Here is a 19,219-nt window from a genome sequence, read left to right as displayed (position 1 = left end):
AGTAACAGACGCCCCAGCTACTTCACCAGATCCTACAGCTGCCGTAACAGATCCACCAGCTACATCACCAGATCCTACACCTGCAGTAACAGACGCCCAAGTTACTTCAGCAGATCCTACACCTGCAGTAACAGACGCCCAAGCTACTTCACCAGATCCTACAGCTGCAGTAACAGAAGGCCCAGCTACTTCACCAGATCCTACACCTGCAGTAACAAACACGCCAGCTACTTCACCAGATCCTACACCTGCAGTACCAGACGCCCCAGCTACTTCACCAGATCCTACAGCTGCAGTAACAGACGCCCAAGCTACTTCACCAGATCCTACAGCTGCAGTAACAGACGCCCCAGCTACCTCACCAGCTCCTACAGCTGAAGTAACAGAAGGCCCAGCTACTTCACCAGATCCTACACCTGCAGTAACAGACGCTCCAGCTTCTTCACCAGATCCTACAACTGCAATAACAAATGCCGAAGCTACTTCACCAGATCCTACAGCTGCAGTAACAGACGCCCCAGCTACATCACCAGATCCTACACCTGCTGTAACAGACGCCCCAGCTACTTCACCAGATCCTACAGCTTCAGTAACAGACGCCCAAGCTACTTCACCAGATCCTACACCTGCAGTAACAGAAGGCCCAGCTACTTCACCAGATCCTACAGCTGCTGTAACAGACGTGCCAGCTTCTTCACCAGATCCTACACCTTCAGTAACAGACGCCCCAGCTACTTCAACAGATCCTACAGCTGCTGTAACAGATGCCCAAGCTACTTCACCAGATCCTACAGATGCAGTAACAGACGCCCAAGCTACTTCACCAGATCCTACAGCTGCAGTAACAGACGCCCCAGCTACTTCACCAGATCCTACAGCTACAGTAACAGACGCGCCAGCTACTTCAACAGATCCTACACCTGCAGTAACAGACGCCCAAGCTACTTCACCAGATGCCACAGCTGCAGTAACAGACGCCCCAGCTACATCACCAGATCCTACAGCTGCACTAACAGACGCCCCAGTTACTTCATCAGATCCCACCCCTGCTGTAACACACAGCCCAGTTACTTCATCAGATCCTACAGCTGCAGTAACAGACGCCCCAGCTACATCACCAGATCCTACACCTGCAGTAACAGACGCCCAAGCTACTTCAGCAGATCCTACACCTGCAGTAACAGACGCGCCAGCTACTTCACCAGATCATACATCTGCAGTAACAGACAGCCCAGCTACATCACCAGATCCTACACCTGCAGTAACAGACGCCCCAGCTACTTCACCAGATCCTACAGCTGCCGTAACAGACCCACCAGCTACATCACCAGATCCTACACCTGCAGTAACAGACGCCCAAGTTACTTCAGCAGATCCTACACCTGCAGTAACAGACGCCCAAGCTACTTCACCAGATCCTACAGCTGCTGTAACAGACGCCCCAGCTACTTCACCAGATCATACAGCTGCAGTAACAGACAGCCCAGCTACATCACCAGATCCTACACCTGCAGTAACAGACGCCCCAGCTACTTCACCAGATCCTACAGCTGCCGTAACAGACCCGCCAGCTACATCACCAGATCCTACACCTGCAGTAACAGACGCCCAAGCTACTTCAGCAGATCCTACAGCTGCAGTAACAGACGCGCCAGCTACTTCACCAGAGCCTACACCTGCAGTAACAGACGCCCCACCTACATCACCAGATCCTACAGCTGCAGTAACAGAAGGCCCAGCTACTTCATCAGATCCTACAGCTGCAGTAACAGACGCCCCAGCTACTTCACCAGATCCTACAGCTGCAGTAACAGACGCCCCAGCTACATCACCAGATCCTACACCTGCAGTAACAGACGCCGAAGCTACTTCACCAGATCCTACAGCTGCAGTAACAGACGCCCCAGCTACTTCACCAGATGCTACAGCTGCAGTAACAGACGCCCCAGCTACTTCACCAGATCCTACAGCTGCAGTAACAGACGCCCAAGCTACTTCACCAGATCCTACAGCTGCAGTAACAGACGCCCAAGCTACTTCACCAGATCCTACAGCTGCAGTAACAGACGCCCAAGCTACTTCACCAGATGCCACAGCTGCAGTAACAGACGCCCCAGCTACCTCACCAGATCCTACAGCTGAAGTAACAGAAGGCCCAGCTACTTCACCAGATCCTACACCTGCAGTAACAGACGCTCCAGCTTCTTCACCAGATCCTACAACTGCAATAACAAATGCCCAAGCTACTTCACCAGATCCTACAGCTGCAGTAACAGACGCCCCACCTACATCACCAGATCCTACAGCTGCAGTAACAGACGCCCCAGCTACTTCACCAGATCATACATCTGCAGTAACAGACAGCCCAGCTACATCACCAGATCCTACACCTGCAGTAACAGACGCCCCAGCTACTTCACCAGATCCTACAGCTGCAGTAACAGACGCCCCAGCTACTTCACCAGATCCTACAGCTGCCGTAACAGACGCCCAAGTTACTTCAGCAGATCCTACACCTGCAGTAACAGACGCCCAAGCTACTTCACCAGATCCTACAGCTGCAGTAACAGACGCCCCAGCTACTTCACCAGATCCTACAGCTGCCGTAACAGACGCCCAAGTTACTTCAGCAGATCCTACACCTGCAGTAACAGACGCCCCAGCTACTTCACCAGATCATACATCTGCAGTAACAGACAGCCCAGCTACATCACCAGATCCTACACCTGCAGTAACAGACGCCCCAGCTACATCACCAGATCCTACACCTGCAGTAACAGACGCCCAAGTTACTTCAGCAGATCCTACACCTGCAGTAACAGACGCCCAAGCTACTTCACCAGATCCTACAGCTGCTGTAACAGACGCCCCAGCTACTTCACCAGATCATACACCTGCAGTAACAGACGCCCCAGCTACTTCACCAGATCCTACAGCTGCCGTAACAGACCCGCCAGCTACATCACCAGATCCTACACCTGCAGTAACAGACGCCCAAGCTACTTCAGCAGATCCTACACCTGCAGTAACAGACGCGCCACCTACATCACCAGATGCCACAGCTGCAGTAACAGACGCCCCAGCTACCTCACCAGATCCTACAGCTGAAGTAACAGAAGGCCCAGCTACTTCACCAGATCCCACACCTGCAGTAACAGACGCTCCAGCTTCTTCACCAGATCGTACAACTGCAATAACAAATGCCCAAGCTACTTCACCAGATCCTACAGCTGCAGTATCAGACGCCCCACCTACATCACCAGATGCCACAGCTGCAGTAACAGACGCCCCAGCTACTTCACCAGATCCTACAGCTGCAGTAACAGAAGGCCCAGCTACTTCACCAGATCCTACACCTGCAGTAACAAACACGCCAGCTACTTCACCAGATCCTACACCTGCAGTAACAGACGCCCCAGCTACTTCACCAGATCCTACAGCTGCAGTAACAGACGCCCAAGCTACTTCACCAGATCCTACAGCTGCAGTAACAGACGCCCAAGCTACTTCACCAGATCCTACAGCTGCAGTAACAGACGCCCCAGCTACCTCACCAGCTCCTACAGCTGAAGTAACAGAAGGCCCAGCTACTTCACCAGATCCTACACCTGCAGTAACAGACGCTCCAGCTTCTTCACCAGATCCTACAACTGCAATAACAAATGCCGAAGCTACTTCACCAGATCCTACAGCTGCAGTAACAGACGCCCCAGCTACATCACCAGATCCTACACCTGCTGTAACAGACGCCCCAGCTACTTCACCAGATCCTACAGCTTCAGTAACAGACGCCCAAGCTACTTCACCAGATCCTACACCTGCAGTAACAGAAGGCCCAGCTACTTCACCAGATCCTACAGCTGCTGTAACAGACGTGCCAGCTTCTTCACCAGATCCTACACCTTCAGTAACAGACGCCCCAGCTACTTCAACAGATCCTACAGCTGCTGTAACAGATGCCCAAGCTACTTCACCAGATCCTACAGATGCAGTAACAGACGCCCAAGCTACTTCACCAGATCCTACAGCTGCAGTAACAGACGCCCCAGCTACTTCACCAGATCCTACAGCTACAGTAACAGACGCGCCAGCTACACTCTAATAAATAAAACATTGGTTCAAATAAAAAAAACATGTTAACGTTTTCCACTAGAATTTTTGAGTTAAGCCAACTTCTGGCAGAATAGCATTAATTCAAAGCAATATTTTTGAGTATGGTGAAGTAGCTTTTTTGGCCACAATTAAAAACATTCTTAAGTAAAATTAACTTAATAATTTTCGACTAGAACACAAAAATTTAAGTTGATCCAACGTGAATTTTATGTATAGTGAAGTTACTTTTTGGCCACAATTAAAAACATTCTTAAGTAAAATTAACTTAATAATTTTCGACTAGAACACAAAAATTTAAGTTCATCCAACGTGAATTTTATGTATAGTGAAGTTACTTTTTGGCCACAAAAAAAAAAACACATTCTGAGTAACATGAACTTAATAATTGTCAACAAATACACAGGAATTTAAGTTGATCCAAGATTATATTTATGTATGGTGAAGTAACTTTTTGAACAAAATAAAACACATTTATAATTAAAATGAACTTAACTGTCGGCATAAATAGTATTTATATTGGTCAAATATGATATTTTGGTTACAGTGTAGTAATGTTTTGGTCCTACAGGAGATTCTATAAGGGCATTTACCTGTTTCCCAGCAGGCTAAGTCGCTCCAAAATACAACCTTGATCAAAAGCTGTGTCTTATAACCATGACTACCGCGTGGGCAGGCTCATGCATGGTGGTGCCTGCCCACAAAGAAGTCAAGGTTCTAAGACCTTAGAAACTTGTCGATCACTTTTTTCCCCAAACGAAGGTCAGCCTTAACATGCGCTCTGTGTGCTCTTGTGTCATGACCTTCAGAAAAAGAAATGGATGTTGTGTGTATTTGTTTGAATGCGGCAGATGTGATGCCAAATACCTGGACATCAGCTAAGGGACTCGTACCTGGTGCTTAGAAAGAATAGAAATTCAGACAGATGTATTCAAATGAGTTAGACCCATTTAATTACAATAACAAACATCACAATTCTTTAACGTGTGTGCGAAGTGCAAGATTTGTGGGCTTCAGTTTCCTAGAACACAAATTGCCCGCTGAAACTTAAGGAACTGTTTATTGAAATTGTAATACAACCTACTACTTGAATCCTCTTTTTTTTTTTTTTACTTTAACATGTGACAGTGAATCAAAACAAAAGATGACAGGCCGCTATACATTAAATGCACTAATTTAAACATAAAATGATCAAAGCTTCTTTCATTCAACTTTGTCAGCACTCTTACAAAGTATTCTTGATTCTCTTCTATATTTGACTTTTCACCCTCAAGATTAAGGCCAGCTAAAGAGGGTATTACACAAACTTTAAAACACACCAGTACCCTCAGAACACAGGTCATGGGAGAAATTAAACGCATTCCTTAAAAATGTGCAAATAACAGCATTTAAGACACGGCAAAACATTAACTCAGAAGACTTAAGAACAGCGCTTTAAAATTTAGTAAAACACATTCAAGTAGTGCCAGAAATGCAGGAATAAGGATTTGTGAAACTCACTCACGAATGGTCTATCAAGTCTGCTCTAGAAAATACCAAACTTAAGATTCATTACTTTAGAGCTGGCTTTTTGTCCATCAAGCTCAAGGCATAGTTTTTGAAATACCTCAAAGGTAAATTTCAGCTGCTTGGGATAGGTAAGGTTCAGAGCGTAGATTACTCCCATCATCAAAGCACAGGATCTGGCAACATCAATCCTCTCCAGGATCTTGGATCCCTCAACGATGATGGTTGCAGGCCCATCACCAATGATAGCAATCTTCATGATTTGCATTGCAAGGTCTGCGTTGAGCTCCTCCTCATCCTTGTAGGAGAAATTAAATGTTAGGATGTATAAAATACATAGCTCAAGCACTTCAGGATGACGTGCATAAGGGAATGAACCACTATAGGTAGGAAAATAAGCTAAAACAGGTTGTCTTTTGTGTTTTTCAGTGATTTTACTTTGTCATTCTGTAAGTTTTAAAAGCTAAATTAAACCATAATCCACGTTTAAAATAAAAAATGTCTTGTTTTTCACAGTTTTGTTTTTCCACTTTGAAAAGAAAATCTAATAAATCATTTTTAAGGGTTATTCCACTTCTAAGTGAAATTTTATCTATTGCCATATTGTCACAGTTAGAAAGTGAGAAACAAGCCTTTTGTAAACAGCACACTAATTCTCCTGATCCGGAAGCAATCCATTTGCTTTAGCAGAGCATAAACAATGTAAGTGAATAGCAGGTGCTAGCATGTTGTGTGCAAAAGTGATTAAAATGACTCAGTAATGAAAACAAATATTTCTTGGGAGCTCAGTAATCATGTTCACGGCAAATGAAAAGTGCAAAAGTAACACAGAAGATTTGCAGAAGCTGATTTAGACTTGAGACTACATTGCAGTTACGACAAACACTGCTGTAAACATCCACTGCATGGTGCATGGATATAACGCAACAGTTGAAAAAGCCTCCAGCTTCCATAAACAAACACACACAGCCACTACTATACAAGCATAGTAAGCTGCAGTAACAATGGATGGGTCTTTGATTTGTTGAAGAAATATTGCACAAATAGCATGTTGGTTTATAGACACTGGTCGGCAGTGGCTTCAACTGCTGTGTTATAACCATGTGGAGGCTTACAGCAGTGCTCTGTCGTAATGTAGTCCCAAGTCTAAATCGGCTCCTGAAAATCCTTCATGTCAATTCATACTTTTCATTTGCAGTCAGCATGATTGTTGAGCTCCCCAGGAATACTTGGTATCATTATTGAGTGATTTTAATCACTTTTGCACACAAAATGCTAGTACCTGCCATTCACTTCCATTGTTTATGCTCTGCTAAAGCTGCTGCCAGATCAGGAAAATGACTGCGCTGGCTACAAAATTTTTTATCCTGTGTGTTTATGTTGCACCTTATCACGGAAACAGGTTTCTATTCAGCAAATTATGTTCAATGACAATGGCAATAAACATCTTTGGATTGTAATTCTGAAATGCTTTTTTCTCACTTATACATGGCAATAGACATATCTTCACTTAGGGTTGGAATGTCCCTTAACTCATTCAGTGCCAGCCACTCTCAGATTTCATACCCCCCTCAGTGCCAGAGATATTTAGCATTTTCGCTGATTTTGAAGGCTCACAGAATATTTTGTTCTATGACTATGTGAATTCTGAAACCACCATGACAAAAATGAGTCTCTCTTCCCCACCCCACCTCCGAAGTGGCCCGAGTGAGCCCCAGGCTCCAGGCCCCGATAAGCAGCCGCCAACGAGTGAGCCGGTGTGTACCCGGACGCCCACCCCCAGATACAAAGAACCACCAACGCACCGACACCTGAGGGAGTCCGCCACCGGCAGGGGAAGTGGTGGTGGGTGGAGATAGGCCTCCAAACCTTGGAGGGCCCGAGATGTCCCCAGAGAGGTGGCGTCTGATACCCAACCTGACATATAGACACAAACATACAGGCACACACAGACACAAACATCCATTCCCACCCTCATGCTCTCATGTGCACTTCACACTCAATCGACGTGGAGACAGACATAAAGAGACGCTGTACACACGATCACACTCCCCAAGCGTACTCTACAAACCGGGTCTAGGTACCCCTGCCCCTGGAGGGGGGAACTGCACCCAGACCCAGGTGGTGTTACCCTTTTCCCTGCGGTGGGGAGAGGCAGACCGCCCCGACTCCGCAGCAGCAGGGAGGCCCCACACCCCAGACCGCAGTCGGACGGCCAACTCCTCCTAGCCCCCCCGCTCCAGCAGGCCGCAGAGAATGGGGGTGAGAGAAGACTCCAAACCTCCCTCCACCCGCTCATTGTAGTGTTGATGCATGTGTGTTCTAAGGTGCAATTAAAACCCAGGAGGGCATGGAGCTACCTGCCAGAGAGCAGCAGGTAAGCGCATAGTCCCTCCTGTTAGCCCTCAATGTCTACGTGTATTTAAAATTGAGAGGTGGGCAACGACGCCAGGGGTGAGGTGTACACCCTGATGATAACTTGGACTCCGTGTATCGTGCCCACCCCCAAGATCCTATATGTATGTGTAATGAGGGTGTGAGTAATGTGAATGTCTAAGTTGTGGGATAAAATTGAGGCAGAGGTAGCCAGACGGGGGGGGGGGGGGGGGGGGGTAGCCTCCTCTGCACCCTAGTGACATACCCCTACTCCGAGGCCCTGCATGTGTGGGTGGTTGTGGTGGAGCGGGAAGAGGGAGGCAGCCGGAGATGGGGAGGGAAGGAAGGGAGGGGCAGGTGACCCCTCCCTGGGGCCAGCTCCCCCGCTGACCCCAGTAGGCACCCCCATACTCCGCGACCCGCCAGGGAAAGGGGGCCCAGGCCCATCCAGACCGGGGCCCAGCGCAGCAGCGCCCCCCGGCCCCACAGAGCCCGGGACAGTCCACCCAACCCCACCACAGAGAAAACTGCACCCACCCCACCATCCACTCATCTTCCAGACTACATGAGACAATAGACGCCCAGGCTGAGATCTTCCTCCACCTCTCCTGTATCTCCCCCTCCTGCAGAGAGTTCCTGAGTGGAGGAAAGCTCCTGCAAGGTGTGGCAATCTCCCCCACCGGTTGAAGAGCCCCACAGGCGGCTCGACACACCGGCGGCACCCTGCGCCAGGGATGGGCCCCCATGCACCCACCCGCCCACAACCCCGGCAACACACAAACCAGGACCCAAGGCCCGGCCAGGGCCCCGGCCCAGAGACGGATCGCCCCCAGAACCTCACGCCTTCAGAAGTTTCTAACAGGAGATACTGGTCAGATAAATCCGGTTCATGTTCACTGGAATTGCTAGAAAAACCATGACGTCAGGCTGCAGACACCTCAAGCTCGAAATGACGAGCTGGATCAAAAATCGTGCCACAATACTCGTTCTCAGTAGAGCCGACTGTCACGCTGGTGGGATTTTATCCATGTAATCAACTCCACCACCTTCTCAATTCAATAAAAAGCTCAAGAGGCGTCTATGGCACTGAGCGTTCGGATTCATTTTGACGTCTAAAGACGTCTATGGCACTGAATGACTTAAATACTCAACCCTGAACAGAAAATCCAATGAACAAAACACAAAGACCCTACAGAGACATGCATTCAAAACTAAACAAAAAATTAAAAACCAACTCAAGTACTTACGCTGTATTGTTTGAAAAGATCCTCCTCCTTCTCTCCAAGATAGACTATGAGGCAGCGAATAGCAATTTCTCTGCGCTTTTCAACTGTGTTGTCCTGATTGATAGAAAAAAATAGATGTGTTAAAAAAAAATCAGATGTAAGTAGCTTACTTCATATACTGAAAATTATATCCATAATGATATAGCATTTTTTTTAATTAAATAATAAAAAAGTTCATTTGGAATAAGGTGGAAAAGGTGATCTGGCTATTCTCCTGAGTTTCTTATTGTTTGGGACCTGCTTACTCCGCACACAGTGGGGGCATGGCTGTCTCACTCTGCGGAGACCTGAGAAACGCTGCGCTTGTAACCTGGACATTCCTTCTTCATAAGTAAAAACACTAAAATAAAGATACATTTTGTTGTACTTGTGCTCTGAACTTGTATAATAACAATAAATATCCATTCATTCAATTACAATGTAACTGGCACAGATACAGTCTTCCTCCATGTTATGTATTGTTAACGTTCTTGCGCGTGTGAAACACTTTATGTAAATCATAGAGCTTTATTTTAAAATAATAAAAAGTGTATATTGTACAGACGACATATTTTCTTCTTTTGCCCTGCCCTAGATGCAAGTGTAACCAAAATATGAACAATTTTGGAAAAAAATAGTGTTAGTATACAATGGACCTTCTTCAAAGCAGCCATATCAACATTTGAGATGGTAAATGGTAAATGGCCTGCATTTGTATAGCGCTTTTCTAGTCCATAGGACCCCAAAGCGCTTCACACTACATTCAGTCATTCACCCATTCACACACACATTCACACACTGGCGATAGCAAGCTACATTGTAGCCACAGCTGCCCTGGGGCGCACTGACAGAGGCGAGGCTGCCGGACACAGGCGCCACCGGGCCCTCTGACCACCACCAGTAGGCAAACATGGGGTTAGTATCTTGCCCAAGGATATTTGGCATGCAGCCAGGATGCAGCCTGGGATCGAACCACCGACCTTCTGATTAGTGGCTGACCTGCTCTGCCACCTGAGCTACAGCCACCCACATGAAAAAAGTAAGGCAGATGCAAATAAAGGTCTATTCATAAAGTTATTCATTATACCTGCAGAAGCATGTCCTTAATCTGCCTCATCCTCAGACCTGCAGCTCCTCCTTTTGACAGGGTCAAGGCCATCAGTTTTGGGGTGCATTGGTCAAGCCTGGCCAGAAAGGTTGATTCAAGGCTGACTGTTGTTATCCTCTTAAATTCTTCACATATCTGCAGGGCACACCAGAATAAAATACAACAAGAGACATAAGCATAAATAATTCCAAATCCAAATGTGCATTTGTAAACATTTAAATGTATTAGGTGTAAATATATGCATTTCTAAATTTTTTATTTATCTGACTTCTAGTTGTAATTTCATCAATCCCCAACACAAAAACACTGGTTTAATAAACATTTTATCTCACCTGTACTTCGCTAAAAAGAGCAGGCCAGCGCTTCATGAAGTCACTGATGGCAGGGGCCTCTTTCACTATTTCCTCCCGACGAAGGCTGAACGTCTTGTCCATTTTCTGAGCTACCATTCTGGAGTTGTCCCTTTTCATCACTTCACTCAGTAGCTCGATTCTCTCTTTTTCCAAACTTTCACTAGTTTCACCTTGAGCATGAGGGGGTAGGTAGTTCACCTCAGCCTTCTTTGGTTTTTTGACATTCTTTGCCGGGTATTGGTCACATGTCATTTTCCTCTTAAGTGAGTTTACTTCAACTTCAGGGCAGCCGAGACCTCTAAGCTTGCTTCTGAAATTGTTCATCTTGTACTTTAGACGCTGCGCCCACCCATAGCATCCATTGAAGGACCCTGGTTCTTTCAGGCAGGGATGCTTTAGAGTCAGGGCCTCTGCAACCTCACTGATCTGCAGACTGGATGGATAAGCAGTATACTTATAAATAGCTTCTGCTAGTTTTCTAAGTATGTCAGGAAGCAGTGGAATTAAATCTTTTGTAGGGAGAAGAGTCCCATCTTTTTGGAAGCGCTCGTTGGCTGACCGAATTTGGATCTCTGTGAGGTCAGAAAACCTGGGAATCTGAAATTGAACAGGCCAGCGCTGGTAACGGTGCCCTGGACTATCTTCAGATGTGGAAAGAATCAGAGTGTCATTAGTTGACACAGATGAGGTGTCAACAGAGTCCTCCTCAGATGGATTATCAGTCACGTTGGTCACATCACTTAAGGTCAAGGTTATTGTAGGCTCCTGGTCCTGGAGAAACACAATCTTGATTGTGTCCTTGTCCTTAAGGTCAGTTGTCGAAACAAGGGTAAAAAACTCATCACCAAAATCAGCATCTTTATAGTGAAGACAGAAGTCTCTTGTAATGGAAAAGGTATCACGGATGGCTGAATAAAGGTCATCCACCGTTTCTGGGATTCCAGATGGTAGTACAACTTTACGGACATCATGATCTGCAAGGATCACTCGAAGTTGAGACGGTTGTGACATTAGGTAACCTGTAGACCAAATTTTTGACATGTTTCTGTAATTCTTAGTAACAGCGAAATAGTGCATAATATAATAAAATTTGATCTCCATGTATGGAAACTAGGAGCCAATTAACTATATGCCATCTCTGAAAATAGTAGAAAGACTGAGATTTGGGTTTGTCTTTTTTCAGCTGAAAATCTCCACACAAAGTATGGAAATCATTTATGGAACATAAATGCTGCACTTAAGAGTCATAATGGTTGTTCCGCCACAAATGTAAGAAATCAAGGGGACCGTGTCTGATAACTCAGCTGCCTCTATGACTTTCACTGTACCAGTTTTCTCAAGCACATAGCTCCTCAGATGTTCAATTGACCAAGCAGTTACACCTTTCACTATGAATCCCACATTGCCTTTCAAAACCACAATCTGGATCAACTCCCCAAAATCTGGTAGACCACCAGTGGAACCATAAGCCAGGATCATTCCACTAGTGTACTTGGTGCCTCTGTAACACACACTTTTGGCTATCTGGACACATGTCTCACCAGGAAACTTAGCCTGCAGTGCTTCTTGGATATCCTCTCGCAGCACACTAACATCCATTGTAGACAGTGTTGTAGCCTGTAGTAATGGTCTGACAGCTCTGGAATCATGTTGGTTATAAGCAAGCAACAACTGATGCTTCATGGCCAGTGACAGCAGAATATTTCTAAAACTACGAGTATGTCTGACAACACGCTTGAAAAAGCTGTGCTTTGCCTCAAACCGCATTGTCCACAGTGACACCAGAGGACCATAAGCCCTGATAAGTTCTGGATAATGTTCTAGGAAATGGTGTTTTGGAATGAGGCGTTGCTCTGGAAAAACCATGAGAAACCTGTGTTTATGCTCAGATATCTTACTGTCCAGGAAGCAAATGGTCTCCTCTGTGTGCACTTGATTCACAACAAGCTCAACAATGTCTCGAAGCACAAGAAGCAATTCCCATGCTGGGTCAGCCTCAGGGATTTTTGATCCAACCATGAGTGGCAAGAGACGAAGCAAAGCCCAGTTCTCGTGGGCATTGCCCCCCACACTTTTCCGTTGGGCAAAGTTCACAGGAACAAGCTGTGGTGCATTGGTTTTGTCCGACCATTTATAGGGGAACTCTTTGATGCATTTGTTCAGCTCTTCAAGAGTGAAGTATTTGTTGTGAATGAATAGTCTTAGGCACAGTGCTATTTCTAGGGGCACTACACCTTCAAAGAGATCATGCAACACATCAGGTGGATATCCAGACAAAACATGAAAATATTTAAGTTTTGCCGTCAGTGCACACTGTCTCTTCACTCCATAAACATGCATCAAACTGTTATTTTCCTGTAAAGCCTGGACATGCAGTGTGTGTTGTTCCGCTGTTCTGGGTGGGAATGCCTTATTTCTCACTTCACCATCTTGAAATTGTGACTTTTCACCAAGACAAAACCTACAGACATATGAACTGGAAAAGCTCTCAACAAATCCCCCCATAGAATGGGCACCAAGGTTGTCTGCAACTACACTAAACACTGTGCCTTTGACTCTTCTACCCAGTGATGGAACATACAGTCCTTCCTCCTCTAAGACCACAAGATCTTTGAGCAGTGGCTCTAACACAGCGCTGTAACCAAATCTCTTTACATCCTCAGCCTTGCAAAGAATTGCTAAGAAGATTGAGTTTAGCTCAGATCTGAGCAATGAAGGGACATCAGCTAACACCCAATATACAGATGTGATTTTGTGTTTTTTCCTGGATGTACCGAGAGGATTGCAAATCTCAAAGTCATCCACATAGAGATTTAGCGCAATTGTAAGGTCATTTTTTGAGAACAACTCGTTGGTTTTGTAAAAGGTGCCGTCATGAAATGAGTTGTACACAGTTCTCTGCACCTCTGCTTCACTCAAGATCAGGTCTAGTATATCTTTCCTGCTAAGAACCTGAAGTAAAGACTTTAGAATGGGAACATACTGGAAGCTACTCTCTCCAGTAAGAATATACTCAATCGGCTCCACGACAGAAAAGTGTTCATTAAAATACTTTCTTCTTTTGAAGGCAGAAGAGAGAGGACCACCATCACAAAGGGCAGCGCTAACAGGGTTAGCAACACATATGTTGTTCACCATTTCAGACACAATGGCTTCATCAACTTCACAGTTGTGTCTCTTCAAGCAGGACTGTAAAATGTCTTTCATGATGGGAGCGGAAGCTGAATGACAAATAAAATGCAATGACTCTACAAGCTCATCAATGCATTGGTTGGGAACATGAAATGAACTCTCTAATTTCAACATCAAATGAGCCAAGCTTCTTTCAATCAACTTTGGCAGTACATTCACATCATCATCTCTAAACTCCTCAATGTCAGATTGTTCACCCTCCTGATTAACTACATCGCTGCACTGATCTGTTTGTAAAGGCTTTTCAAACCTCTTTAAAACGTCTTCTTTAAACTCATCTAAAGAGTGGGGAGTGTGCTTGCGATGTTTATGTGACGCAAATGTTCCATAAATGTTAGTTTTGAAATTACAATTTTTGAAAACACAGGACACAGTTTCTTGCTTTTTCAAATGTTGACGAAGGTGTTCAAAATACTCTTTTTCAGTGGAAAATGTGCCCACATTACAGAACTGGCAACAGAAACTGAGTATTTCAGAGGTTCTCACTGTTGAGTGAGTTGAGTGTTTCCTTGATATGTGTGATTTTAGGCTACCCCATGACTTAAATGAACAAAAACAATCTAGGTAAGGACATGGCAGAGGCTGTACACTGGGGATATGGCGTAACCTATAATGTTTCATCAGCTCTTCCTTAGTGGAGGTTGCAAATTTACAGATTTTGCAAGGCCAATCCATACTTCATGATTCTGAATTACTCAATTCAAGCTTACTTGTTAAAGCTTACTTCAGAAGGTCCCTTGGTATTCGATACCAGGAGAAGATGATGGTTTGAGCCTTTGTCCTGGCAAGAAACACAGCAAAGTAACTGAATATTTTGGTGAGATTCCCACTTTCTTTAGAAGGCTGACCACGTCTTAACTGGAACCCCTAGATCTGCAACGCCAGGACAGTGTATAACACCAGAAAGTCGTGCCTGCACAAAAATACAAAAGATGGTATTTTCAACTTCACCTGTGAGTCTTCAATACAGTGAATCAGTTTCACCTGTCAAAGCTGTGTAAGCTAGAACCAAACATTCAAAACTACATAAACCTGAATACACTGGGTGCTGGAAAGCCTAACGTGGCTTTCCATAGATCAAATATACATAGAGGTGACATGGACTGGGCCAGTCTGTTGGAGCGTGTATCCCCACCGACCGCGATCTTGGAGGGGTCTCCACTCGCCCCCAGTGCATGTATTTCTACTGAGGAATATGTTAACTCAAAAAGAAAAAACCATATACATACATATACATATATACATATATACATATACATATATATATATATATATATATATATATATATATATATATATATATATTTTTTTTTTTATCAACAAAAGCAAACATAAGGTGTGGCATGACAGGACAGAATCATTTCTGACAGTAAATACGAAAAAAAACCCAAACTTTTTATACACAAGCTACAATGTCAATAATCCCACTTGATCTGTTTTCATTTCATTTTCCAAAACCAAATTAGAATCAGTGCTGAGTCAGCAGCTATGGTCATTTTTGTGCACCCTAGTGTTGCAAAAACTGGCATACTACTGAAACCATATGTGGGATTATTGACCTTTCTTGCCTTATCTGTTTGGAAAAATATTTAAACATTTTCCTTATTTACCATGGGTGAATACATTCCTCAGTAGAAAAAAAATGCACTGGCGGCGAATGGGGACCCAACCAAGATGGTGGCCCGCTATTGATTTTTTTCTTACTTTCAAACTTTATTGAGGCATATCAATGTTACAGCCAGTGCCAATGCACGTCGCCTCTACGTCTCTACAAAACACGGAAAGTCCCCAAAAATTAGGGACAGCTAACTACCCTACCATATGCGGCACAGTGCACTTTAGTCTGGTCTTTTACCTGTGAAAATAGGCCGAGCAGCCGGTGAAGAACCGCTCTTAGCGGTCAACAGACACACCGGACTAATAGCGACGGCACTTCCTGCGCAGAAGCCAATGGGGTTCAACTTCACCCCGTAACGTTACGAAAATTTAGAAGCGTTTCTTAACAATTACTAACATAAAATGCTTCCCTTCAAAAAATAAATTTCACATTTCAAAAATAAAATCACAGTGAACACAACTTAGCTTGGCTAGCTACGTTAGCATAGTAGTTTGCGCCGGGGCTAACAACGTCCGCTATCTTTTAAAAATTATAAGACAATTACAGTTGTCTGCATTAGAGTATACTCTAAAATTTAACACTGACGTTATAACATCAGTGTTAAAATTTAACACTGACGTTATAACGTCAGTGTTAAATTTTCCAAAAAGAGCCCAACAATTTATGCTATCGTGGAATTAGCTGCTGTGTGTATATTAAAACACACAAACGCGGGGGCAAGCTAAGATGTATGTTATGTATGTTACGTCGTTGTTTTAAAGTAAACTAACAAAATCCAGAGCGACTGCAAATATGTGTAATTTCGCATAAAATTACTCACCGTTCGCGACGAACACAGCTCTTGATAAACCTTGAACACGTGCTGTTGAATATGTCCGCTTGAGTAGAAGAAGGGAACTGTGAGCTGTTTACACGTCATCAAGTTGTATTTTACATTGACAGAACTTAAAATTATATTGTTTTTTGATTAAAAGAAGATTTTAAATTCAGACAAATCACGATTATATATTGAGTAAAGAGGCATAATTTATGTGTCACCCGAACTCAATAAAATAAAAATTTTAATTAGGAAGTCTAACAGTATTTATGAACTTGATTTTTCATTTCACAACAACATATATATGTAAGTAATGACTAAAGGTCACATTAATTACTTTTTAGAGTGTACTTCAACAAATCCTACACCTGCAGTAACAGACGCCCAAGCTACTTCACCAGATGCCACAGCTGCAGTAACAGACGCCCCAGCTACATCACCAGATCCTACAGCTGCACTAACAGACGCCCCAGTTACTTCATCAGATCCCACCCCTGCTGTAACACACAGCCCAGTTACTTCATCAGATCCTACAGCTGCAGTAACAGACGCCCCAGCTACATCACCAGATCCTACACCTGCAGTAACAGACGCCCAAGCTACTTCAGCAGATCCTACACCTGCAGTAACAGACGCGCCAGCTACTTCACCAGATCATACATCTGCAGTAACAGACAGCCCAGCTACATCACCAGATCCTACACCTGCAGTAACAGACGCCCCAGCTACTTCACCAGATCCTACAGCTGCCGTAACAGACCCACCAGCTACATCACCAGATCCTACACCTGCAGTAACAGACGCCCAAGTTACTTCAGCAGATCCTACACCTGCAGTAACAGACGCCCAAGCTACTTCACCAGATCCTACAGCTGCTGTAACAGACGCCCCAGCTACTTCACCAGATCATACAGCTGCAGTAACAGACAGCCCAGCTACATCACCAGATCCTACACCTGCAGTAACAGACGCCCCAGCTACTTCACCAGATCCTACAGCTGCCGTAACAGACCCGCCAGCTACATCACCAGATCCTACACCTGCAGTAACAGACGCCCAAGCTACTTCAGCAGATCCTACACCTGCAGTAACAGACGCGCCAGCTACTTCACCAGAGCCTACACCTGCAGTAACAGACGCCCCACCTACATCACCAGATCCTACAGCTGCAGTAACAGAAGGCCCAGCTACTTCATCAGATCCTACAGCTGCAGTAACAGACGCCCCAGCTACTTCACCAGATCCTACAGCTGCAGTAACAGACGCCCCAGCTACATCACCAGATCCTACACCTGCAGTAACAGACGCCGAAGCTACTTCACCAGATCCTACAGCTGCAGTAACAGACGCCCCAGCTACTTCACCAGATCCTACAGCTGCAGTAACAGACGCCCCAGCTACTTCACCAGATCCTACAGCTGCAGTAACAGACGCCCAAGCTACTTCACCAGATCCTACAGCTGCAGTAACAGACGCCCAAGCTACTTCACCAGATCCTACAGCTGCAGTAACAGACGCCCCAGCTACTTCAACAGATCCTACACCTGCAGTAACAGACGCCCAAGCTACTTCACCAGATGCCACAGCTGCAGTAACAGACGCCCCAGCTACCTCACCAGATCCTACAGCTGAAGTAACAGAAGGCCCAGCTACTTCACCAGATCCTACACCTGCAGTAACAGACGCTCCAGCTTCTTCACGAGATCCTACAACTGCAATAACAAATGCCCAAGCTACTTCACCAGATCCTACAGCTGCAGTAACAGACGCCCCACCTACATCACCAGATCCTACAGCTGCAGTAACAGACGCCCCAGCTACTTCACCAGATCATACATCTGCAGTAACAGACAGCCCAGCTACATCACCAGATCCTACACCTGCAGTAACAGACGCCCCAGCTACTTCACCAGATCCTACAGCTGCCGTAACAGACCCACCAGCTACATCACCAGATCCTACACCTGCAGTAACAGACGCCCAAGTTACTTCAGCAGATCCTACACCTGCAGTAACAGACGCCCAAGCTACTTCACCAGATCCTACAGCTGCTGTAACAGACGCCCCAGCTACTTCACCAGATCATACACCTGCAGTAACAGACGCCCCAGCTACTTCACCAGATCCTACAGCTGCCGTAACAGACCCGCCAGCTACATCACCAGATCCTACACCTGCAGTAACAGACGCCCAAGCTACTTCAGCAGATCCTACACCTGCAGTAACAGACGCGCCAGCTACTTCACCAGAGCCTACACCTGCAGTAACAGACGCCCCAACTACATCACCAGATCCTACAGCTGCAGTAACAGAAGGCCCAGCTACTTCATCAGATCCTACAGCTGCAGTAACAGACGCCCCAGCTACTTCACCAGATCCTACAGCTGCAGTAACAGAAGGCCCAGCTACTTCACCAGATCCTACACCTGCAGTAACAAACACGCCAGCTACTTCACCAGATCCTACACCTGCAGTAACAGACGCCCCAGCTACTTCACCAGATCCTACAGCTGCAGTAACAGACGCCCAAGCTACTTCACCAGATCCTACAGCTGCAGTAACAGACGCCCCAGCTACCTCACCAGATCCTACAGCTGAAGTAACAGAAGGCCCAGCTACTTCACCAGATCCTACACCTGCAGTAACAGACGCTCCAGCTTCTTCACCAGATCCTACAACTGCAATAACAAATGCCCAAGCTACTTCACCAGATCCTACAGCTGCAGTAACAGACGCCCCACCTACATCACCAGATCCTACAGCTGCAGTAACAGACACCCCAGGTACTTCACCAGATCCTACAGCTGCAGTAACAGACGCCCCACCTACATCACCAGATAACACAGCTGCAGTAACAGACGCCCCAGCTACCTC

General features: G+C 45.5%; 1 protein-coding gene across 4 annotated transcripts; it reads right to left on the bottom strand.

The window, feature by feature from the left end:
* Positions 1-4,098: 4,098 nt before the first annotated feature.
* Positions 4,099-16,689, bottom strand: LOC308391340 (uncharacterized protein). Of its 4 annotated transcripts, none has more exons than XM_080873953.1 (6): positions 16,349-16,689; positions 14,621-14,823; positions 10,698-11,737; positions 10,345-10,500; positions 9,240-9,332; positions 4,099-5,914 (listed from the first exon to the last, which is right to left on the bottom strand). In XM_080873953.1, exons 3-6 carry the CDS (start codon positions 11,727-11,729, stop codon positions 5,636-5,638), a joined length of 1,560 nt encoding a protein of 519 aa, XP_080730079.1. In that variant the 5' UTR covers positions 11,730-11,737; positions 14,621-14,823; positions 16,349-16,689; the 3' UTR covers positions 4,099-5,635. The 4 variants fall into 4 exon arrangements, with proteins under 4 accessions (XP_080730079.1, XP_080730081.1, XP_080730080.1 ...); XM_080873955.1 differs by having other exon boundaries at positions 14,635-14,823; XM_080873954.1 differs by lacking the exon at positions 16,349-16,689 and having other exon boundaries at positions 14,621-15,120.
* Positions 16,690-19,219: the final 2,530 nt, after the last annotated feature.

The sequence above is a fragment of the Rhamphochromis sp. 'chilingali' genome, assembly GCF_963969265.1.
Source record: "Rhamphochromis sp. 'chilingali' genome assembly, chromosome: 22".
Taxonomy (NCBI): Eukaryota; Metazoa; Chordata; class Actinopteri; order Cichliformes; family Cichlidae; genus Rhamphochromis; species Rhamphochromis sp. 'chilingali'.
The sequence above is the reverse complement of the archived record's forward strand: the minus strand, read 5'-3'. Positions and strand labels throughout refer to the sequence as shown.